Source organism: Sebastes umbrosus, chromosome 13 (assembly GCF_015220745.1).
Source record: "Sebastes umbrosus isolate fSebUmb1 chromosome 13, fSebUmb1.pri, whole genome shotgun sequence".
Taxonomy (NCBI): domain Eukaryota; kingdom Metazoa; phylum Chordata; class Actinopteri; order Perciformes; family Sebastidae; genus Sebastes; species Sebastes umbrosus.
The window spans coordinates 4,950,568-4,975,352 of record NC_051281.1 but is presented as its reverse complement, the minus strand read 5'-3'; the positions used below and the strand labels follow the sequence as shown (position 1 = coordinate 4,975,352).

At 42.3% G+C, this 24,785-nt stretch overlaps 1 protein-coding gene across 1 annotated transcript in view; it reads left to right on the top strand.

Annotated features, from left to right (window-relative positions):
* LOC119500315 overlaps positions 1–20,194 on the top strand; it is a 28,896-nt gene extending 8,702 nt beyond the window's left edge. Inside the window, exons 4-5 of the mRNA XM_037789991.1 lie at positions 18,427–18,489; positions 19,454–20,194. Coding sequence (XP_037645919.1) covers positions 18,427–18,489; positions 19,454–19,926 — 536 coding nt within the window. The 3' untranslated portion in view covers positions 19,927–20,194. The remainder of the gene's footprint in view (positions 1–18,426; positions 18,490–19,453) is intronic.
* The last annotated feature ends 4,591 nt before the right edge of the window (positions 20,195–24,785 follow it).

Below are 24,785 nucleotides of genomic sequence, written 5' to 3'. Positions count from 1 at the left end.
TTTTCTAGTTTCATATGATGCCAGTATCTTCACTCTAGCCCGGTAAAACCTACATAATATTGATTGCGTTAATGCATCAAAGAAATTAGTGGCATTAAAACAAATGTGCGTGATCACGTTAACTTTGACAGCCCTACATATAACCATAGAGAGGCTCTGCATAGCACAGCTCCAGCCCGATTTCTCATTTTCTTGCACACTTCAGAGACAGATGGCCGTATCAGACCCAGCCCCATCTGCTGGAACCACTCGCTCTCTCTTTCTCTCTCTCTCTCTCACTGCTGTCTGCTGTCTGAAAGACGGAGCTGAGAAAACAGAGCTCCATGCTGCACGTCCATTTAATCTCCTGTGAATGACATGCTCACATTCCACACTTTGTGCATGCACATACATATGCATAGTCCATTAGTCACGAGCGATGGGGAGCATTCGTCATTGGTGATTGTGCCGGGTTTAGTAAACATGTTTTTGGCCTTGAGCTTGCACAAATGTGGACTTCGTCGGAGTCTGTATGGGACTTTGAGAGTTCATTTATTCACTATGTGGAGCTGCTGTTGAAAGGTGGCACAGGAACATCTGGACATGCTCTGTAGAAGGACACAGTCACATCACGGGACTGGTACTGTATGTGAATGGATGCAATAAAACTGCATTGTGAATTACGTTTCGAGGGGAACGTATTTTGTCACGGATTATGTTTGTTTTTTTGATGAATCACATACGTTCCTAATGACAGTCTGTGGAAGTCCACATATGGAGGAGGACGGGGTGGTGGACGCGTCAAACAAACACAGGACTTTCATCTAGGTGGCCGCTGTTCGTGTCCCGTGTGAAACTAAAAGTCAATTCTCACTTATTTTGATTTACATTGCTTAAATAACGTAACAAACGTAGTCATTTCAAGCCAAACCATGATGTTTTTTTCCTAAACCTAACCAAATAGTTTTGTTACCTAAACCTAAAGAAGTTATTTTGTTGAATTTTTTGTTTTGTTTTTCAATTTACAACATTAGCTATGTGTTTAAAACTGTTTAAAACTGCAACCATAATCCAGGAGAAAATACATTTCCCTCAAAACATAACTGAGAATGCAGTTTAGTTGTATGGGAATGTAATTTTGTAGGAGGCGGGGTCGGCAGGATGATAATTCACCCCAGATAGTGAGATACTTTGTGATCATATGAAGGAAAGTCCTTAGTCCTTATGAACAGAGTGTTTTTTGTAAGTTGGAATCAGTACTGATCGAGTTGGACTGAAACTCCTGCCAGCTAATATTTGGTGCAAATATCTTCTGAGTATTGAAATGTGGCTATTTTAGTGCCAAACGACTCCAAGGAAAAATATTCAGTGTATTCTGTTATATTGGATTCTTAGTAGGGTGGGAAAAGACACCCTGAAACAGCATTTAGACTATAGAGCTGCAACTAACGAGTACTTTCATTATCGATTAATCTGATTGAGCGGGTTATGGAGAATTGTTCTGTAACACTTAAAACACTTTTGAATAAACACACAAAACACTGATTTGCAATTAGGAGACATAATACCGCAATAGAAGACACAGGATATCAAAGAGGAATGTCTCTCCGAAGAAAGATATAACACAGGTTATATACTTTTCTCCAAGACAAAGAAAACCGCTGGAATATGTAAAACAACTATACCAAGGAGTAAAAGGTTTAGCAAAAGAATAAACTGATAACTTTAAAGATTACTTCTACAAGCGTTTGGTCTATGAAATGGTTGAAAATGCCTGTAATAAGTTCCTACAGTTCAGGGTGGCAGTCCAAAACTCCAAAAATATTCACTTCACTATCACATCAAATAAAGAAAAACAGCAAACCCTCACAGTAAAGATGCTGGATCAAGGTTCCCTAATGCTTCAGCGTTTGTGCGTGAAAATGACTTAAATGTTTTATTAGTTGCAGATACATTTTCTTTTTAATTGGTATATATGGTTATAAACTATAGCTTTATTCTGTCCTCTTTATTTGACAGATGTTTATATTTTTGTTAAGCTATTGTCACATTTATTTATTTAGAGTTAAGTCTCTCAAATCTTCAGTTGTGTTATCGTAGATACAAACATGGTCTAGTATGGACTGTTTAACTAATCTGTTGGGCCAGTTTTCCCTGTTGAATCAGCATTTTTTTCTCTATAAAAAGGTATTTAGTCAGTATATAACCATTTAATTTTAATTTTAAATTATTTTAGACCACAATGGGACAAAAAAATATCAATTGAAAAACATCCTAAGAAAGTTTTTAGTTAGGATTAAAGCTTTTTTTAAGAAAGGTTGAAGCAGGTGTCATCATGTTGATGTTGAGCAGAACTGATCGACTAATATCAGATTTTTATTGAAAGATCAATATCAGTCTAACTAGGCTTTAAGCTTCAGGTCTTTTTATATATTTTAGTCGCATCTCAGCAGATTTCAAAGCGTGACGTCCGTCGTCAGAGGTGGAGGTCAGGCTCACGGCCACAATGACCAAGTGAGCAGCGGCGTTCCTGGGCTGGGCCGGCCGCTCTGATAATGGAAGGTGGTTCTCCAGGAAACCCAGAGGGAGTCCACCAGTCTGGGGCGTGGGGAGGCTGGAGCCGGGGGGTGTGGAGCAGCGGTAGATGGGGTGGTGGGGGAAATGCTGGCGTTGGCGTGTGGAGGCGGACGCGAGGCGGAGGTGGGACGCAGGGCGAGGAGCGGCAGGGAAGGACGGGGAAGTGAGAGCAGGAAGAGCGAGTGGGGGGAGAGTGGAATGTTTCACAAGAAGCCTTCTCCACCCTGTAGCGTCAGGATGAGGGCGTCTGCTGCTGTCGGTGCTGCTGCTGCTGCTCAGACGGCCACCAAACCAGCCAGCGGGGGAGCTCATGTGTGACACACACACACACACACAAACACTTTCTCCACAGAGTGTGTGACCCCTCACCGCCTTCGCAGAGCTCGCGGCTCTTATATCCTGTGAGTGGGCCAACCAGCAGCGGAGTCACCGCCTTCACATAGCCCACGTTGTGTGGTTGTGGAAGAGAGAGAGAGAGAGAGACTCATACTGTAGCTGTTTTTGCTCTGACACCTCTGAAGGGAAGAGGAAGAGGAAAGGGGGAGGACAGAGAGGAAAGGAGGAGAGGAGAGGGACTCACAGGGCAGGGATGTCGGGTGGAGCGCTACACCGCCGGTTCCTTTAAAGGAGTCATCATGCTGTCATCAAGTTTCTAACAGCGTACACATTGTTGATGTCACATTATGCAATTTATTTTAGTATCTAGGGAGTGTTTTTTCAACTAAATAAATATTTTTTTTTACTAAAATATTCAATTAAAAGATGAATCTGATTTATTAAAACTTAATCATTTCTATTGGTAATAATCAAATGTCAACGTTGATTTATTTGTCACATAAATTACGTAGCTACGAGTTATTTTAATCCAAACCACGATCTTTTCCTTAACTAACTAAGTATTTTTCTTGCCTAAACCTAAGGAAGATGTTTCCTGTGAAGATGGAAGTTTATTTTGAAAAGACTGTATTCATGTAACGAGCGGAAACTGACAACGTGTTGCTGGACATTTGTAGGAAAACACATGAAAAAAGAGGAATACATTTTTCGTGAGATACATGTACCGTTTTATAAGGATAGACGTTGCGTAGAGGAGTAAAGAAACCAGAAAATATTCACATTTAAGAAGCTGGAATCAGAGAATTTTGACTTTTTTTTCTTAAAACATTACTCAAACAGAATAATCGATTATCAAAATAGTTGCCGGTTAATTTAACAGTTGACAACTGATTGATTAACAGATTAATCGTTGCAGCTCTAGTGGTTCCTTAAGAGGGAACGAATGTCTTTGTCTTTGTCTTTTTTGCTCCAGTACATTGATTTGACATGTGTGACGTGTGACGTGTTTCTAGTTGCTAGTTGCGTCCAAAAACACATGATGATCTTATAAAATATGCTGCACTGTTATACATTAAACTATCCAACAATAAACAACGTAGTTACAATTACAACATTAAAATACTGCTCCTTGTTTCAGAGCTTAAGTCTGTAACATTTTATATTGACAACTAAATAAGCATCCATTTAAGTTAAAGTTTATTAAAGTTTATTAAGAGTTTAAATCTCAGCTAATCTGCGTCATCAGGACTGTGTGGGTACCTATCACTTACAGTAAAACAAACCAGTTTTAAGACATTTACTGTGTTAGTAATAACACTTAAATAATATAAATAAGTAAATAAATGTGTGCATTTGTCGCCATACTTCTTTTAACGTTGCACTCGTGGAGTTGATTGAGTCCCGGGAATGTGACAACATTTCTTAAAAGACGTCCAACAGGAAACACGAGCTGCAAACAAACCCAGAGCCAAACTTTAAGAAAGAACGAAGCTGAAAGGTAAAATTATCCTCAATTACTCCGGTTGATCGCAATGTTCCCACAACTGATAGAAATGTAAAATATGTAAATATAAATATCCTTTAATACGTCAGCTGGTACCAACACTGCCATTATGACAGCTATTACTTTATTTATAGCGTTACCTAGAAGTCAACCGGCGCGTCACAATAGAAGTATTCGTGTGTGATGTAATTAGAGACACTTGCTTAAGTAATGGAAAATCCATGCATCACCCAAACACATCACAACTCAGAGTTGCTGAGGTCTCCCTGTGTGTCACTGAACGTCCAGGGTTATCACAGGGTAACACACACACACACACACGTTACAGCAGGTCAGTGGAGAGAGATAAGACGTAGAGTCATGCCTCCGTAGCGTGACTGTGACATCACAGTTGTATCTGTGTGCTCCCCGAGCTAGAAACAGACTGGCCAAATATAGTCAGTGCAGACCATGTCACTCTCACACACACACACACACACACACACACACACACATTTCCTGTCCTTTGTTGGTTGCATGTGTTTCTTCGGTGGTGCGTGTGCGTGCCATTTTAGTGAATGAAATGACGTTGCTGTTACGTCTGTTCTTGTCCGTCGCTGGCTGAGAGTTTCTTTTCAGCAGAGACAGGTGCATCTATGACCAACTCTCCGTGCTGCCTCTGTGTGTGTGTATTAGGGCTGGGCAATATATTACGATATCCAAAATCTAAGACCATATCTAGTCTCATATCCCTAATGTGTGTGTGTGTGTGTGTGTGTGTGTGTGTGTGTGTGTGTGTGTTGTTATGAGATTATTGACATTAATTCAGAATTTAAAATTTTCTTGAAGGACGTCGGATGCAAATTACAAAAACTTTTTGTTTTTACGCTTGCTTGACTTGGAAACTTTGGAGCAGCTGAGAGGTTTTGATGAAAATGCATTTGTTGAAAATAATAGTGAAGAGTAGTGTTTGCTTTGTTTAAACGTATAATACTTTCCCCATTAGATTATCCGTGGAAACATCTGTCCACAGCTGTCCAGTAATGTCATATCAACACCTTTTTACCATGCATGATACACACGTCTTAGATTTTCCTTATTTTTTTATTTAATCTCTCAGGATATTTCCCCTTTGACATTCACAATCTCTCTTTTTAGAAGGGAGTATATATATAAATCTGCAGTTTCTGCATTTTACTGCACTGTGACATTTCCATGGCAACGTACTGTAGCTGCTGTCACTGCTCGTCTTTCTGTGTCTCCCTCCCAATCTGTATCACTACCTCTCTGACCATGTTTACTAGCACAGAAAAAAGGCAATTCGGATTATGTTATTTTGCTTCCATTAGCTGAGACAATTTTAAAAAACACATCAAGCTAAATGACATTGTTTATTACGTCTCTCTAGGGGGGGATGTGTACGCATGTAGCTCGTTCTTTTTGTTTGTTTGGGGGAGTTTTTATGCATCATATTAGCAGATGTGTCATTTTATAGTCAATAGTTATATCTAAACGCACAGCATCTGTCTCATTTTGACAGCGGGTCTCATGTAGGAAGCAATATATAAACAAATTTCCCCTTATTTTTGTTCGTATCCACGATATTTGTTCTTATTTTGTTCGTACCCGTTGATTTTTGGGATTCTATAACCATCATTTGTTTAATTTTTCTTTTCTTCTCTTGGGTAAGAGAACATTTGATGCGTGGTCGAGAGTACTCTTACCAAGATAAGAAAAAAAACATCTTGTTTTCACAGTTCACAGATTGTTTGTCCAACGCAAGACAAGTTTTAAATTTGAGAAACGTAAAAAAAAAAGCATGAATATCATATAATCACATTCAGATTATTAGGCTATATGTTTTAGAGTAATTATAATGATTGGATTATTAAAGAAATACTATTTAATCCTAATAAACGATAGAAACCCTCGGATGATATTGTGTGCGTTCAGCCTCTGATACATACTGCTCTTTGATGCTTTTTGATTTCCCTTTAACACCGGTACTGACGCTCGGAAAAATCATGTTTAAGTTTATTTAACAGTACCTCAGTTTCACAGCTGCAGAAGACTTTTTTGATGGCATCTCTCTAATTCTTATAGTATTTGCACACGACACAACACCTGCCCTAATATAGTGTTTAGGGGGTGTTACCTTTGCTAATAATAAACAATCGGTTACACACCTCCAATTTATGATCAAGTGGGATTCATAATTCAGCATCTTTGGTGGATTTCTCTCATTTTTTTCTCTTAAAATATAAGAGAAAGTATCCCATCTCTTTGTGGAGTATGTGTGTGTGTGTGTGTGTCTGTGTGTGTGTGTGTGTGTCACTAGAAACTCTGGTCAGCCAATAAACTGCCTCTCAAGCCAACCCAGCAGAATTCCCAGGCTGCTCGGCTGCCTGAGTTCACACCTTTTTTGTCCACAGGAATCTCAGGAATCCCCAGCTTCCTTTCCACTGCAATCTCCATTGTGTGTGTGTGTGTGTGTGTGTGTGTGTGTGTCTGCATGAAGGAAAGGCCCCCGCCTGCGTCGTGCATGTGTGTTGAAACACATCTCCACCCTTGTATCCACCCAGAGAAAGCGAGCAGGCGGTGCTCAGTTTGTGCCCACAATAGACTGAGTCACATTCTATAACGGCAAAGCTCTCGCTCACTGTGAAACTTTAAGACAAACTTCAGAGGAGAGACTCTGGTGTCAAACTGAGACTCACGTGATGTGAAAATCACAGTTTTTAAAATTTCAACAGCGCAGGCACGAACAAAATCATCATTTACACCTGAATTAATCACTAATCATACAGATTATTTTCTTAATTGCGGTTCAATTTTAGCAGTTTGATAGCTAAAGCATCATTATCTCAATTCTACAACAGTTGAGCTGCAACGATTAATACATTAGTTGTCAGCTATTAAATTAATCTTTTAAACTATTTTAATAATCGATTAATCAATTTGGGTATTTTTTTTTTTTAATTCTCTGATCCCAGTTTCTTAAATGTGAATATTTTCTGGTTTCTTTACTCCTCTACGACAGTAAACTGAATATCTTTGAGTTGTGGCAAAACAAGACATTGAGGACGTCATCTTGGGCTTTGGGAAACGCTGATCGACATTTTTCAACATTTTCTGACGTTTTATAGACCAAACAACTAATCAATTAATCAAGAAAATAATCAACAATGAAAATAATCGTTATTTAAACACAGTGAGAAAATGTACTTGGTTATTTTCCGCTGATTATTACCAATAGAAATAATTAAGTTTTAATAAATCAGAATTATCCCTTAATTGAATGTTTTCTAATCTTTTTAGTAGGGCTGTGAAAGTCAACGTGATAACGCGTTAAAGCAAATTTGTTTCAACGCCACTAATTTCTTTAACGCATTAATGCAACTTGTGATTTTTAGGTTGTAGCGGGCTCAGTTTTAAATCTAGAGTGAAGATACTGGCATCATATGAAATTAGAAAAACCTAATGAATCCATTGGTACCAACCATAGGTCATTAAGAAGAAAATTTAAGAAAAGAAATTAAAAATTCTCTGATTCCAGCTTCTTAAATGTGAATATTTTCTGGTTTCTTTACTCCTCTATGACAGTAAACTGAATATCTTTGAGTTATGGACAAAACAAGACATTTGAAAACGTCGTCTTGGGCTTTGGGAAACACACATTTTCTGCCATTTTATAGACCAAATAACTAACCGATTAATCTAGAAAATGATCAACAGATTAATTGACAATGAAAATAATCATTAGTTGCAGCCCTACACAAAAGAAATAATAAATAGGTAAAATGTTAATTTCCCAATCGAGATGATTTCTATAAATGAAATAATTTTCTGGTGAAATGGATTAATAATGTTAAGGTCATGCCGCAGCACTATTTCCCTTCTAACATGAAATGTTAAGAAAATAATAATAATTTCTCTCCCGGTGACTCATCGTCCTTGGCTCTCAGAGAGCAGCTGAATAACAAGAACAAGAATAATCTGTCAGATTTGCTGCTTCTGGCAGCTGAAATCGCTCCACACAGGAATATCATTTGTTTTCAGAATAGAGCAACCTTTTACAGTTTCAGAACGCCCAGAAGAGGACAGTGCTCTTATTTAAATCCTCCTGCAGGATAACGCCGCTGTTTTGTCGGCAGGTCTGGAGTCGGTTAACCGCGTCCGACCCTGAGTCATCCCCCCGCTTGAGCCCAGCCTGCTGCCGGGGCTCAGCGGCACCCATTGAACACAATGAGAAACACACAGAAAACCCATTCACTGGACCCGACACACGACAGCCTGTGATTCACCCACACCCACTCGCTCTCTGTCCACACATAAAACCAACAACCAGAGAGCAACATCATGTCTGATGTTGAAGAAGCTGCTGCCCGTGAGGTGATCCAAGGAGCCAACTTGGCGTCATGTTCCTCAGGTTTCTAATCATAAGATTGTTTTACCTCCAAAAATATTCAGTTGAAATTATCTTCTCACACCTCAAAGACATACAAACCCAATGAGTCACACGTTGCTTCACATTATTGGCCAAAATAGTTTGTTAACCTGTGACGTAAGAGATCACTCTTAGGGGGGGGCGATGCAGACGAGAGGTGTGCGTATATAAATGTATATATAGGTCAGATATTACTTAAGCCGATTTACATGTTACGTGACTCATATTGAGGTTACTTAAATAGTTTGTGAATGGAGCCTTGGCTGACAAAGGCGGCTCTCCAGCGCCACTAAAAAAGCCTGCGTGCGTGTTTGCGCACCACAATATGTGTAACGGGAGCGTAGCATGGGTGCAGCATGGCTTTTGATGAGTCACACGCGGCCGTCCTGTGAGTAACAAACCAAGTATGCAATTCCTGAAGTTTGAGACTCCCATTCAAAAACCTCATCAGCCCACCCTCGCCCTCGAACGCCACGAGGGAGGAGGAGGAGGATGAAGAAGAGGAGGAGGGAAGGGGCGCGGCGGGGTGGAGCAGGACCGGACTGTTGATGTGAGGTGTGGTTGGGCGGAGAATAGAAGTGGGGGTAAAATAGCAGGATGTAGGTGAGAACAGGGTGGTTTCAGGTCAGAATTAGAAGGGGGTCAACAGATGGTGATGACCCCTGTCGCTTTCAGTTTCTGACCTGTCATCGGGCTTTCTTTTGCTGGGTACTTTCTTTTTAGTAGCTGTGGTCGCCACGGGGTTACTCACTTGTTTATTGGCGTTCTTGTAAACTCTGGTACTTTCTCTTTGTGGTCATCACAAAAAATTACCCCAGAAAATTTTTGTCACACATCTTATTTTTTCTGAGCAGCTGAGAAGAGATGCACATTTGTTTATGTGCGTGTGTGTGTGTGTGTGTGTGTGTGGGGGGAGTTAAGTGTTGCCAGTGAGGCTGGAAGTCATAAAGACCCCTCTACTGTGGCCGCTGTGTGTGTTTTCAGTGTGGGGGGGCCCCGCTGCTTAAGCCCCTGCCTCCTTTCCCTTATTTAGAGTCGGTTCCCTTTTTTTCTACCGACGCCCCAACTCTCTAGCAGGGGAGTTTCCTGCTTTTGAAGACCCCAGGCACACACACTTTACAGAAAGAGAGAGAGAGAGAGAGAGAGAGAGAGAGAGAGAGAGAGCGAGACGGAGAGGCTGCCCCTTACTTTCTTCCCTCCTCCCTCTTCCCTCCTCTCTTTTTTTCTGAATGGATGTCCTCTCTCTAACCTCAATTGAGAGCTGTGTAACAGGACACTGCCCTCCGCTGCAGTAGGCTCAGCCCCCTCTTTAACAGCCACACTATAAGAGAGTGCAGCGGCGCTCCTGAGTGTGTGTGAGAGAGTATGTCCGACAGTGAGGGAGAGGAAGGGAGGGTGAAAGGGTGAGAGAAAAGATAGAGAGAGAGAGAGAGAAGAGAGAGAGAGAGGGAGACTGCTGTGAAACATGTGATAGCGCAACTTTGGCGGGGCTTATAGGGAGTTTAACGGCTGTGGTGTCTCCAGAGCTCTGGGAAAGCACCTTTAGCCCAGAGGGAGCCTCACACACTCTCACACACACACACACACACACACACACACACACACTGTCTGTGTGTGTGTGTGTGTGTGTGTGTGTGAGAAAGTGTGTGAGAGCCGGCTATGTAGTGCTGTCACTTTAAGCCTGTTACTGATTACACTCAGAAGAATGCAACGGGAGGAGGCAAAAAAAAAAGAGAGAGATGAGGAGGATGAAATCTTTTAGGAGTTGAGCTCCGGCAAGTTTTTTGTGTGACTTGCTCTCACAGCCGTGGACAGTGACGTGGGTGAGAAGTTGTTACCCAATAGAGAGCGTCTCTCTCTCTCTCTCTCTCTCATTTACTCTCTGTTGGACCAGAGTGAAGGGGGATCCCTCTTTGAAGCAGGGACAGAGCAAAAGGACATCCAGAAATGGAGGACAAACTAAAAGAAACTGAGGAGGAAAAGGAGGGGGGGTTCCCTCATTCCAAGCTCACTCAACGCCGGGAGGAAACTCTCGCCCAGACGGGTAAGTGAAAAAAGAAAGAAAAGAAAAAGAAAAAGGGGGAAAATACTCCACTGCTGTTGATGGATATCATATGTTACAAGTTAAGGTTGAGAAACTGCTCCCAGATCCTGAATAAGCAGAACTGAGGGGTCAGCAAATCTCTCAAGGAGAGTTTCTTTTCTACAAAATAGTGTGAAAAAATAGAGGAAATGTGAAAGTCACATGATGGAGAATGATCAGCTTGTCTTAAGTTTGAATGGTCATTTTGTGGTGGCGGTGGAGGAGGAGGGGGGAGTGTTAGCTCACAATGTGATCACGTTACAGAAGAGCTGATTCACCCTTCTAGTCGACTTGTCTGCGAGGTTTACTTACAGTACTACCGCCAGGATTAGATGGCAGCTACAACGTATGGTATGTACGACCGTCAGTGCTGTAAAAATAGGTCTTTGTGGTTAATAGGTTTTTTCATACAGAGGCTCCACTTCCTCTCTGTGCTTCAGTCACGCTGTTTCTCCCCCCCTACTTCACCCCCATTTCATTTGACACAGATAGCACAGTCCACTCCTTCTGCTCCACAGCAGAGGGCATGAATGAACTGAGCGTATGGGTGGAGGTGAAGGGGGGGAGGGGGGGGTGATACAGTATCATACAGCACGGACAGCGCAGTGTGGCTTCTTTATGAATGGACATGGCAGCCGGCTAATGTGATTGGCTGAGAGAGGGAGTGACGAAAAGCCGGGATGTTTAGATTCATTCTTACCCTTTCGCTGTCGCCGCCGTCTCTCCTGGTTACCTCCTCTTAAAGCTGCATGTGTCTGTGTATTTGTGTGTGTGTGTGTGTGTGTGTGTGTGTGTGTGTTTGGGGGTTGAAATGTGTGTGAGAGGTTGTGTGTGAATCAGTGCTAGTGGTTCTGGGTTACATGTGTTTGTCTAAAGGGGGCTTAGTCACAAGCTGAACAGTGGGGTGTGTGTCTTGGACTTTTAAAAAGTCATGGCTCTCTGCCCAGCTGTTGTTCTTCAAAATGATCTCCCACTCTCTCTGACTCAGACGACGCTCTCTCTCTCTCTTTCTCTCCAACTATCATTACTCTTACTCACTTCTTCTGTAATAGGAGGGCAGGTCTCCAGCCTTAATACGTAATAATATTGCTGCTCCTTGAGAAACTGATTTCTCCTGCGTGCCTGCGTTTACATTTTTGGATTTCTGTTTAAACTGAAATACTAGAAATGAAGTGATACTGTCAATCTGTGGATCTCGTCCAGATGTTGAGATATTGTAACAGCTCCTTCTTAAGAAACACATACATGCACACTGTGTGCAGCACACCCTGCTCTTTGTTTTACTGCAACACAACGATAGCCGCTCCTTGAGAGCTCCACCAAAAGATTACTGCAGTTCCTTTACAGCCCCGGTGTCGGCCACTCCGGCACGACTTCACTCTGTAGTTTATGGCACCAGGAAATATGTATATGTGTGTGTGTGATAGAGAGAGAGTGTGAGGAGTGGTGATAAAGAGCTAGCCGTAAACTGTTGCGTTGGAGCGCAAAGGATCTATCAGCGCTTATCAAGGCAGCGTTTCCGGCATGAGTGTGTGTGATACCAGAAAAGATTGGCGGTGAGATGCATCGCAGGTATCTTGATGAGGGAGATTAAATTCCCTGACAGAGATAAGCTTGGAATCTGCCCTCTGTGTTATCACTCTGCCGACAGAATGAACCCTGACCTGTCCTACTTGGCAGCAGAGCTGCAGGCTGAACCCACCGCCGGAAAAGCGTGAAAAGTTACAGTTTTCAATCGTGGATTATTATGTAACATTTATCATTATGAAATGCATTCATCGATAAGAATTCAAGTCTTACTATGGCAGAAGTTGTAAAGTAAAATGTATGTTTTTGTAATGGAATACTGCAAGACAGCTGTTTAAAGGTTAGAGAGGAAACAATACTATTTATAGACATATTATGTTGATCCATAATGTCAGACTTGTGATAAGATTGCTCTCCTGTCAAGGGTGTACCTCGCCTCTCCTCCAATGTGAGGCTCCAACCTCCTGCAACCTGAGGGAATAAGTGGGTACAGATAGAAAACTGGATGGATGGCAATTAGCAGTAAAAGTTAGCAAGAGCAGTTCCAATATATTACCTCACTTTTACTGCTTAAAGTTTAAAAAATCTTCAAGTCAAGGATTGATGGGCAGAACTTGCAGAAAAGTTTCATCAAAAGGACCAGTGTGTAACATTTAGGGGGATCTTTTGGCAGAAATGGAATATAATATTAATAAGTATGTTTTCTTTAGTATACAATCACCTTATAATGAGCCATTTATATCTACCTATAGAGCGGGTCCTCTCCATCGCCATGTTTCTACAGTAGCCCAGAATGGACAAACCAAACTTTGTTAACTTTTCCTGCTTGGGCCGGAGTCAATGACATTACTCGCTCCCGTCACTGGTTCTGCTCGAAATGGCTCTAGAGAGGGACATTTGCGTTTTCGCGTCGGCCAAAGTAGCTCTCCAACACGCTTGGCACACGGGAGAGGCTTCAGCTGGTTGCAATCTCCTCGCCTCGCCGCTAGATACCGCCAGATCCTACACACTGTTCCTTTAAAGCTGCAGTTAAACAGCTACTGCTGCATTCATAAAGTTGTTTTTAAACTTTTTCTTGTTATTGGTACGTGGTGAAAAAGTCACTGATGATGTTGGCACAGTTAACTGGACAGACCTTCACCTTTAAGTTTAGTTGTTTTTTGTTTGCTTTCAGTGACTGGAGGTGGTATGTGTGGAGGACAGGAGGCAGCCAGCGTGTTAGTGTTAAATGTCCAATGCTACCAATCATGTCTTGAGTCATTGCGTGGAGGTCTACATAATGAAAGGTGGCAGATGCAGATGATTCAGTGAGGTGGGAGTTAAGCTATAAGTCACCGGTCCATCAGGGTTTAGTCTGAACCACATACTTTGCTGTAATAGAAACACAGGCTGGTGTCAGGAGGTAAGACATTGTGACATAGTTGTTCCGACATCGACTCAGTTATGTAAGTAAAACTGGGTTAAGCAGCACAAGGACTATCTTAACCATCACTTTGACTCATTCCTCCTTTTGTTTTTTTCTCACCCTACTTTCCTTTTTCGCATGACTCGTCTTTGTTTATACAGCAACAAGTCACTCTCACAAGTCTGTCATTCACGGGGCCGATCGTACAGTTAAGAGCTTAAGCGGCATAACTCAGACGTCACACACGGCCTAAATGGTTTAAGTGTACAACAGTTTGCGCGTGCACGCGTCTCGTGCATGTGTGTGTATGCGTCTGTGTACTCAAGAGTGCTCGTTCCAACGGTGTACTAACCACACACACCTGGCCTGTTTCCTCCCCTGCTCATATATGGGCAAAGCTTCCCCTACCTGGGCCCCACTCTGAATTCCAATAAGTGGCAGTACGTGTGTGTGCGCGTGCACGAGGAAGAGGCTGTAGAGACGGATGCACGTCATGGAAAACCAGGATCAATGGGCAAGGCCCGCAGAGCTGCGTTTTTAAGGTGTTCCTTTTGTTTTCCAAAGGTAATCAGTTAACACAATGACTCAGCCTGGCTGATTATTCAAAGTGGCTGCAGTAGGAGGACGTCAAGAAGGAACTGCAGCTATTGTACGAGCCCAACGCAACACTGAGGCAACCAGAGCAGAATCCCTGTAATTCCTCTGTGGATCAGCGGGATTATTAAATCAAGAATGAAGCTCTTGATTAAAAGATAGTTTAACAACAGCAAGTCATTGTGACATTTGGTATGTTAAAACTTCCTTGTAAGTCTCCTCAAGGCTATTTATCAATGAGCATGTTAGTATTTAGGGTGGAGGCAGGTTCAGGTATCAGTAGCCAGGTTGCAAACAGAGCTCACATTATAACATTACACCCTCCTTGTGTTTGGGCTAATGAAGCAGATTTATGGCTGGGTTTGCCGGGGTGCAGCGCAAGGCCTGCTTAAACCCTGTGACCCCCACAAAAGGGGGGACGGGGACACAGGAATGCCCTTACGCTGACTTCGGAGGATGGATCACTCCTCTTTACTGTAGCCTATATTTCTATTTTTCCCCTTTTCTGCCGCCTCCTTTCTTCGCTCTGTGCACATTTGCCAGGCCTTCATAAAGCAGCTCGAGGAGGGAGTTCGCTTTCCTTGGTCATCTTGCCAGCTCTTTCCCATCAGTCCAGCCCCCTGGAAGAGCCTGCAGACACCCCTCTCTCTCGGCCTGGGGGCTGAGGCCGGGGTGCGGGCCGTGCGTTTTGAGGCCGGGGCTCCCTCTGGAGAAGCGTTTTGGCTCTCCGGCCTGCAGGCCTGGATCCAGTCTTCACCTCAACTGACAGCTACCTAGCAGCACCCAAAGGAACCATTTGGGATCGCTTTACATGTAAAGCCTGTTTCATCTCCTCGGTTTATAATAAGGATAGAAAGTGAGAGAGCGAGAGGAGGGGGGAGAAAGTGACTTCAGCAGTCTGTCTGGCAGAGACCGCCGGGTTGGATAGCAGGAGAATATTCTGGGACAGGGAATGACTTTGGATAGCGAACAGAGGTGGCAGGGAGACTTCCATAACCCCTGTCTCCACAGAATCAGAGCCGTTTGGCTTCCTCTCTTTGGTTGGACGCGTTCACTCGCCCATCACAACCAATCAGACTCTCGGGCTGGGGTCTAATGGAACCTGGGGAGCTGAGAGCTGATATCTGATTGGCTGCCGGCCTCGTGGAACGACGGCTTAATTGGTGGCAAGCTGTTGGCTCGTCTCATCTTGCAGACTAGGCATCTCTTTCAGCCAGCGAAGCCACACTGATTGGTGCAATGTCTGATTGTCCATTTTCATTTCATGAACTCAACAAAATTGATTAGACTGTGTGGAAATCAGCTCCAATATCCTTACTTATAGGCATGCACAGAATATATCAGGCCCGAAATATATCAGATAATGGGAAATTTACATTAGTATGTTTTATTCCGATAATTAAATTATAGCCCAAAAATGACCGTCTGATAGTCCGAAGCCAAATTGCTTTCATTGACTTTACAAGCGCAGCATCTACACAAGAAGAAGAAGAGAAACAAGCGCAGCACGTTGACTAGAGAGCCAAACATGTCATTGCCGGTGTGCATGTTTTTTTACAGTTTCAGAGGAAGACAAGTTTTTTGATGCACTTTACTAGAACAAGTTAATGAACATTTGAAGAGTCAGAATTGTTGTGTTTTGGTTTGGTTTGGTCTGACTACCGTTACACTCTCCACTTGCACCGCGCTGCCGTTGTTTGCTATCGTCACGTGACAAACTACCTGTTCTTCTTCGCTGCTCTAAAAGGCTGCAAGTTTTGGAGCAAGAAATGAAGAAGAATTGACTTCCGGTTAAACAAGTTGATTTTTTTTTCTGGGTTAATAAATCATGGTATCGGATCTGTGCATAGACCGGCGTTCTCGCCGATACCCGATCCTGAATTTTGAGCAGTTTCATCATTTCCACCAGTTTCAGAACAACTCTAGTTTGAACAATGCTTTTTACTTTATATTTTCAGTGAAAATACATTTTGAATACAGACTTTATGTCCACATGCGTCCAAAAGTTGTATTTCCTGCTGCAAAAAGACATTGTACTCCATTGTTGACAGTGGACAACGTCTTGCGAAGAGAAAATGTGATCGAATAGTGTTTCTAAAATCCAATTTTCTCAACGAAATATTTTTGTATCTAATTTCCGTTATTCAAAATAAACACGATTTCTTTTGGGGGAATAAGTGTAGATAATAAGCTTTGAGCTGCAACAGTACGGGACTTTAAAAACGAGTGAAGCACATACTGTACACACACACGCACACACACACACACACACACACACACACTTAGAGAGAGAGAGAGGGAATGCATCCACACCCAGCTCACACATCCTACACAGCCACCCACACACACATGCCCACACATACTTGAGCAACAAACAGCACATGCACACAACCAATGAACCAATGTCGCCTACTGCAGAAGAAGTGCAACTTATCTTTGCACAAGTACACACACACACACACACACACACACACATAGTTGTACAGTGGTCACCCCCTACTTTGAGGCTAAGGCAGGGTAATGATTCAGTTCCTCTTTGCTTCCCTCGCAATGTGTTTGGGTGCACATGCATGCTTTCTGCGTGCACAAGTCGGGGTGTATATGCCATATATGTGTGTGCACAGTTGTCACTTTGTGAATGTGTTTCGTGCGTGTGTGTGTGTGTGTGTGTGTGAATGTGGATGTGGTCAGGCCCAGTCATCTTCCAGGCAGCTAAGAGGAAACCCACATCAACTGCCATACACCACACTCTAGGAATAGACTAGCCCAGCGCAGGCAGGAATGGAATGGCACGCCTGGCCTCACCCCTCCTCACAGCGCCTCACCCGTCCTCAGGCCTCCCAGCACTCACCCCTTCCTAGATCCACCTTCCTTCCACCTCTCGTCCACCGCACCCTTCACTTAAACTCCTCGTAGAATCCCACATCATTCATTCAATCATTCATTCATTTTTGTGTTGCAGGACAGTTTCGTTATCACGACGATTTAGGATATCCCGGCCAAGACTTCCTCTTCTGTGTGCCGGTCACCGTTTACAGTCCGATTAGGACTTTTACACTCGGTTGACATTTCATTTTTTAGTCAAAAGCTAAATCATCGTCAGACGATAGCCAATGGGATCCGAGATTGCATTTTGGCCAACGCCTCTTTTGCTCTCCACACGGATTGTCAACCGGCATGCAAACAAAGCCCGTTCAAACGTGATTGGTCAGTACAACTAGTGTTGTTAAAAATATCAAAGTATCAATACATATCGATACTGAATATTTGAACTACTAATTTTCCACAGTATCGGTACACGGCTACCAGCTACGCTTTCTGCTCTCCCTTCTCTTCCCATTTTTTGCCAGTGGTATCGAAAAACAAAAGGTATTGCAACGAAGTTAGAAATTCCAGTATCGTGACAACACTAAATACGACGAATAGAGATTAAGTCTCTAGTGTAGTGACGAGAACATGATCCCAATGGTGAACACAGTGCCACTATCTGTAATCAAACCTTATGTCTCTGCTCCAATCATTCATTTTTATATGACATTGGTTCCTCAAACACTGCACCAACCATTCAGCTTTCTCCTGCATCACTTCATTGAAAAACCTCTGTAGTCTCTGTCTGCCTCAGCCTCTGACCTCGTCTCGGCTATAGCTCGCCCTGTCTCACAAAAACTAAAGGCTTCACTTTCAGTGGAAAAAAAAGCCGCTTGCTTCACGTACGTTTGACCTCTCTGCCCAGCGGCGGTGGCAGCATCACCAAAGCATGGAAAAAAAAGACAAGAGATAAGACATAGAGGACCTTATCACCTTATCTCCAGCTCTGTGAGCTTACTCAGGCTCACCGGTCTGGACCTGTTTCTATCACACTCGTACTTATAGTGACGTTGACAGCTTTAACATACAGCTGGGCTCATTTTTTGCAAAGTGACATCCTGTATAATTGATTAGTATTCCTTTATTAAAACTCAGTGACTCAAATATTTCTTTTCTGTGTTTTTCAGGTTGGCTGATTCGGCACAGATTTCTCCAGAAGCACCACCATGTGTTCCCATTTCCGAGGAAAGGTGAGAAAGTCATTCATAGATATTTGCACACTTATCTTCACCTCTTTTCCCCGTGTCACCCACATCGCCACACTCTCTAGAAACTGTGCTCCCTCCAGCACATAACAGAGCCTGAGGCCAACATCCCTTTATACCTCCTCACTAGAAAGCTGCAGCAGGGATGAGCAGAAATCTTTGAATCTTACGTTCACAGGTAGAAGAAATAAAAAAAAGCCAAATGATGCAAACTCCTAACTTTTGTCATCAACGTGGTACAAAACTGGCGTGTAGAAACATATAAAAGTGAGACAGAAGAAGAGACTTCCTAATGGTGACAGGGAGCTGGAATGTGAGGAGGGAGGAGGAGGAAAGAGGAGGGGATAAGGGCGGAGAGAGAGAGCCAGCACATTTCCCTTAATAAAAAGAAAATTGGAGTCAAGTGACGATCAGCTGGTCACAGTATGTTTGATCAATACGGTCATGAGGCCTCAGGTATGCAGACCACAGAGAGAGAGAGAGAGAGAGAGAGAGAGAGAGGATCAGCCGTGCTATCCTCCCTCTTTCCTTCCTCCTCTCCTCTCCTCTCCTCTCCTCTAGTCCACCTGTATAGGTCGTAATTTATTAAGACCGGGTCAGTGCTCCCATTATGTGTCAGGCTAAGTGTTGGAGCCCGCATGGCGGTGGCTGCCGCCTGTCGCGCCTCGGGGCTAATGGGAAAGAATGACAGGAATCTGCAACTGATAATGCCATGCTTGGAGATGTTCGTCAGCAGATAATCTCCCATATCCTTCCCCTCCCTCGGGCTCTTCTTCTGCTTGATCTCCTCCCTTCGGTTCGCTACCACCACCACCACCACCACCACCACCACCACACTGTCCCTGCTTCTTCATCCACTTCTCTTTCCTCTCCTTCATCACTTTATTTACTCTCACTGCTCTGACCTCTGACTGTGTTTATAATGGCGCTATTTGTTCTTTCTCCTCAGATGGACCGTCTACAGAAGTGTCTTCTCCACCCAGGCGTGACCGCGCCGCGCCGGCCGGCCTTCACGGTTCGCGTCCCTGTGGCTGCTGTCAGTTGCTCAGTAGGCAGTGTAGATCCTGTGTAGCAATCAGCAGCTACATCTGGCTACTGGGTCTCCGACGGCTCGGCCTACTTCCCGGTCGAGCGTGCCCGTCCTGCTCCCCCCATTGGCTGGTGGCACATTCCAATCCTCCGATTGGCTGCGATGTCAAGGGGAGGGGGGGGTCGCTCCATCCTGTGACCCCACAGACAGGATGTTCTCTGTGTCACAACTCCACAAGGGGCCCTTGTCAAGGCTTTTTGTGTTGGTTTTTTTTCACTCCTTCCTCTTCCGCCATTCTTTTAATTCTCCCTGTTTCTGCCTCTCTCTCCCTCCTCATGCTCTCTGAGCTCCTCTTTGTACGAAACGTCCTTGGTGAAAGCTATCAAAGTTAAATGTGATTTTGCCAAATGAAAAGCATTACTTGATGCATGTTTTAAAAGCTAGTTGAGATGAAGAGATGCACCTTTGCTTTGTCCTGAACCTGGCATACAATGTAGATTTCTGTGTGGTTCAATTCTACAGCTACATTGTCTGCTGGGTTTCTGGCTAGCAATATAAGCAGCAGTTATATAACCGCTCCGGTGCTCAGAAACAGGTAAGTATTCATAAATTCTGCCTCAAATGCCTGACCCTGACAATTCAATAAATATTCCACATTAATACTACTGAGTGACTGTCGTTTGTCAGACTGAATATCGCATTTGAAAGGCGGAAGTAAAAAAAAAAAAATCTCAGCAGAAATCTGCAAAATCTAAATTGATTCAGTGTTGCTGCTGCGTGCGTCCCAGGAGTTAACCCCGAGCAAGAGATGCCAGGAATATTCTAGTAGCTCAGCACAAAGCCGGGTCGTTGTCTGTCAGGAGGTTGTCAAGACTGCTGTCAGACTGGCTCCTTATTAGTGGGACAGCACTGTCTTCCCTGCAGCCAACACACACACACCTGGGATTATAACCTCACACAAACCAACAATGCTTTTAGAAGACATCCTGCGTCTCGACCTCAGTGTGCAGCGGTGACAGTCACACACTTTCTGACACCTTTAAGGACCCCAAAAACAACTTTTACATTCACAAGTTTGTTTTCACTTCACGCCGCATTTCAGGAAAACCTCTGAGTCAGATGTTTACGAAGATACACACAATTAAACTGTAATTTGGTGCGTCTCTGTCTGATTATTTCTGATGCAAAGGTCTCTTGAGGGAGTCTTCTTTCCACACACACACTGCAGGAAACTAGGTATGAAGCAGCAGCCGTGCAGAGGCAGGTGAACTGGCTTTGTAAACAAATATGAAGGCGCTGCGCCATACAAGAAACTGAAAAAAGGGGACATGATTCTACACCAAAAAGTTGAAGGAAGTCGCTGTGTATTCAGCAGTGCTGTCCAGGTCTTGTCACAGACCTGCAGCAGTAATACAAGTGAAAATATAATGAGCTCGGACAAGAAAAGAAACCGAGGCAAAGCTCCCTCACAGCAGCAGGCCTTTTGAATAACCAAGACAAAACACACTGAATGAGTTAATTGGTCTCTGCGATTGTTCTCTCCACAAAAGTGAGGCCTTTTTGATTTGAAAGAGTGTAAGACAACTTATTTTAAAAATATACAGCTGGCCCTATATCTCAGCATTTCATTCATTTCTGTGAAGAAAACTAAATGAAACTGTTATTTTTAAAGTTTTGATTATTATTAAGATATAAACAGGATAAGAGTGATAATGGTGAAGACATGAACAAAAGTTATATTCACAGAGATATTCAAGAGCTAAGAGAACAATGGTCAAGCGAAGACAAAACTGAAATTGTCAAAAAAAAGAAGCCTATTAAGTATGTATGATTGTTAAAAATCCCCAAAAAATACATAATACAGACAGAGAAATCTATTAAAAGTTAATAAAAATAGCAGGAAAACTCATCTCTGATGTAATACTCACAGGAAATAATCTGCTCAAAACTCATCCAATCACTAATTTTACACAAACTTCCTGCAGTTATTGCGTTCACTATTTGGGTTAATTGTCCAGTTAATCAGTTGTTCTGCACCGTTATTGTTATGCTTTAAATATAATGTGAAAATATCCATAAAATACGTCACTTAGTCAGTTTACTCAGTGATAGAAAATGGGTCCCTTGAGGTAAAAGGTTGGGAACCACTGCTCTAGTGTAATTCCAAAGTAAGAAATGAGGGACAAACTCTGCAGTAAAAATGCATTTTAAAATTCAGCTGAAGCTAAAACGAGTACAGCTTGAAACAATCCGTTGCTTAACTGATTAGTGGATTGATAGAAAATTAATTTAGATAATTGTATAAATCATTATTCAAGACATTTGAGGTTCCAGCTTCTCATAAAATATGTGAATATTTGCTGCTCTTCTCCTGTTTTTGACTTGTTCGTCGGACAAAGAAAGACATTTGAAGACGTCAATGACATCAGATTGATTGAATTTATTTGATGAACACAGCATTGCAGTTATTACATTCGTTAAAAATCCGGTTGTGGTCCTCTAGTATAACACTTTTATGCCTTCAATGTTGTGTATATTTTTCCCGGTGATATCAAAAATGGTATTGAATATCAACATTTTAAGTTAGAAATCCCAGTATTGTGACGACACTAGCAGGCAGCAGGGGAGCGATGTCAACATGCTCTTACTATCTTGATCATGAAAAGTTAAATATTTATAACTCAAATTGAATATACTACATGGCACTTTGTAACCATTTCTTTAAGGCCACTTTAAAACATGTTCGTGAAATACTCGATTTGTACAGCTGCACTGAAGAAAAATGTGTTTTTGCCCATTACGCTATTGAACCAAAAAGGTCTGAAGTCTGTCAAACCACCTCTTGTAAAGTAGCTATGATTTTCTCTTAGTAGAGGAAAAATAATTAAGCACTTTGGTGCAATATTCTGTCAGATGAATCAACACTGAAAATAATGCCCTGAATTTGAAGTTTCTTTGGTACAAAAGTCTCTCTCGATATTACTGTCCCCCCTGTGTGTCCAGAGCCCATTACAACTAATTTTGCAGCATTAGAGCTGTGATTTCTGATTTGCAGGTACGCGCTGCTTGCAGATCGCTTTTGTAAAACGGACCCCTGGGAAAACACACAAAGACCACTTAAAAGACTATTATTTTGAAAGATATCCACTTGATTTTACTATATAGGAACAATTACACCACCAGGGGTTCTCTCAATGTACGCACATATATGAAAATGTCAGTATTGTATTAAGATTGATGCGTGTGTGGACCGGTCCTTTAGGTAAGAGGGTTTAAAACACAAGCTGCACAAATGCTTAAACATAAAGTTGAACTGTTCTGCCTTTCACAACTCAAGTAAAAAGATTTGCATATAAAGAAAGGCCTTGACGTGAATTCAACAGTAATATATTCCTGTGGAGACACATTTAAAAGATTATGTAAAATATTTATTATTCAATCTTGTGAAGGGTTCATTGCATGGGTGGAATATGATCTCAAAAAAGTGATTAGTGTCTCACAATATACAGTCGGTGTGCAAGCTACTGCTGACATATGACCGTGATGAAGACCAATGTAGATCGCAATGCGTTGGTCATTTTAACAATTATTGCCATGTCAAATAAATGCATTTTAATTTTGCACAAACTCTACAGAGTACCTTGGGTTATTTTTGAAGGAGACTTGCATTTTGTATATCTTACATATTCCACCCATTCATTGAGCCCTTCACAAGATTGAATAAGCACAATGCACCTGAAGGATAAGAGCACCTGTATGCAAGTATCACAAAGACCCAGCAGCGCTTCCACTCTGTTGTCATTATGTAATGTATGTTGTGAGTTATATATATATATATATATATATCAAATAAAAGCACACATGTGAAGTCTAAACCAATCCAGAGTTATTAATCAAAAACCACAAGACATTACCACTGAACACATGGATGATTGTCCATATTGCAAATGAAACGCACATTTTTTATCTTTTCAAAATGAGCCTTCAAGAGAGATTTGTCAAGTATTTATTACTCTTATCAACATGGGAGTGGACAAATATGCTTGCTTTATGCAAATATATTTATATATTTATTATTGGAAATCAATTAACAACACAAAACAATGACAGATATTGTCCAGAAACCCTCACAGGTACTGCAGTTAGCATAAAATAATATGCTCAAATCACAACATGGCAAACTGCAGCCCAACAGGCAACAACAGCTGTCAGTGTGTCAGTGTGCTGACTTGACTATGACTTGCCCCAAACTGCATTTGATTATCATGAATTGGGCATGTCTGTAAAGGGGAGACTCGTGGGTACCCATAGAACCCATTTTCATTCATATATCTTGAGGTCAGAGGTCAAGGGACCCCTTTGAAAATTGCCATGCCAGTTTTTTCTCATCAAAATGTAGCGTAAGTTTGGAACGTTATTTAGCCTCCATCATGACAAGCTAGTATGACATGGTTGGTATCAACGGAGTCCTTAGGTTTTTCTAGTTTCATATGATACCAGTATCTTCACTCTAGCTTTAGAACTGAGCCCGCTACAACCTCAGAAAGACAGACTGCGTTTATGCGTTAAAGAAATTAGAGGCGTTATTATCGCATTAACTTTGACAGCCCTAATATTTTTTTAATAAATGTCAAAATATTGTTCATTAAGTACATTGTCATCCACATGTTTATGAAGTTTTAATATTAAAGATTGAATTCAATAAAAAATGGTAATGTCATTTACGCCCCTCTGGTTCTCAAAAGACGCCTCAGCACCGTAGTTACAGCAGATATGGAGTCATAAGCGCCTGTAGCACCTCTGGGTGTAATTATAATGGATTTGCATTTATTATAAATTCGCTCTATATCTCACTACACTGTATTATTTCCATGATCAATACAGGTCTCGTCTGCGTTTCAATACTGAAGCCCTCGAGTTCAGCCACGCAGAAATATTACAGGAGCTGAGCGACTCCATCGGGACCCACTGTGAGAATCCCAACAATGCGAGCGGTTGCTAATGGCCCGTAGTGGGAGGGGTGTGTGGGAGGTTTATTGTTGCTTTGATAAGCTGTTGATGACGTGCGTGGTGTGAGGACTGCATGCACAGTCAGAGTGTAAAACAACACGAGCGCTGAGAAAAAGAGTGATGGTGATGATGATAAAGGGAAAAGAAATGGTGAAAAGAGAGCCATCTGTCTCCATCTATCACACGCTCTCAAGGAGGACAGGGGAGAAGGTGAAGGTGCTGTCATTTGAAGGTGGCATCA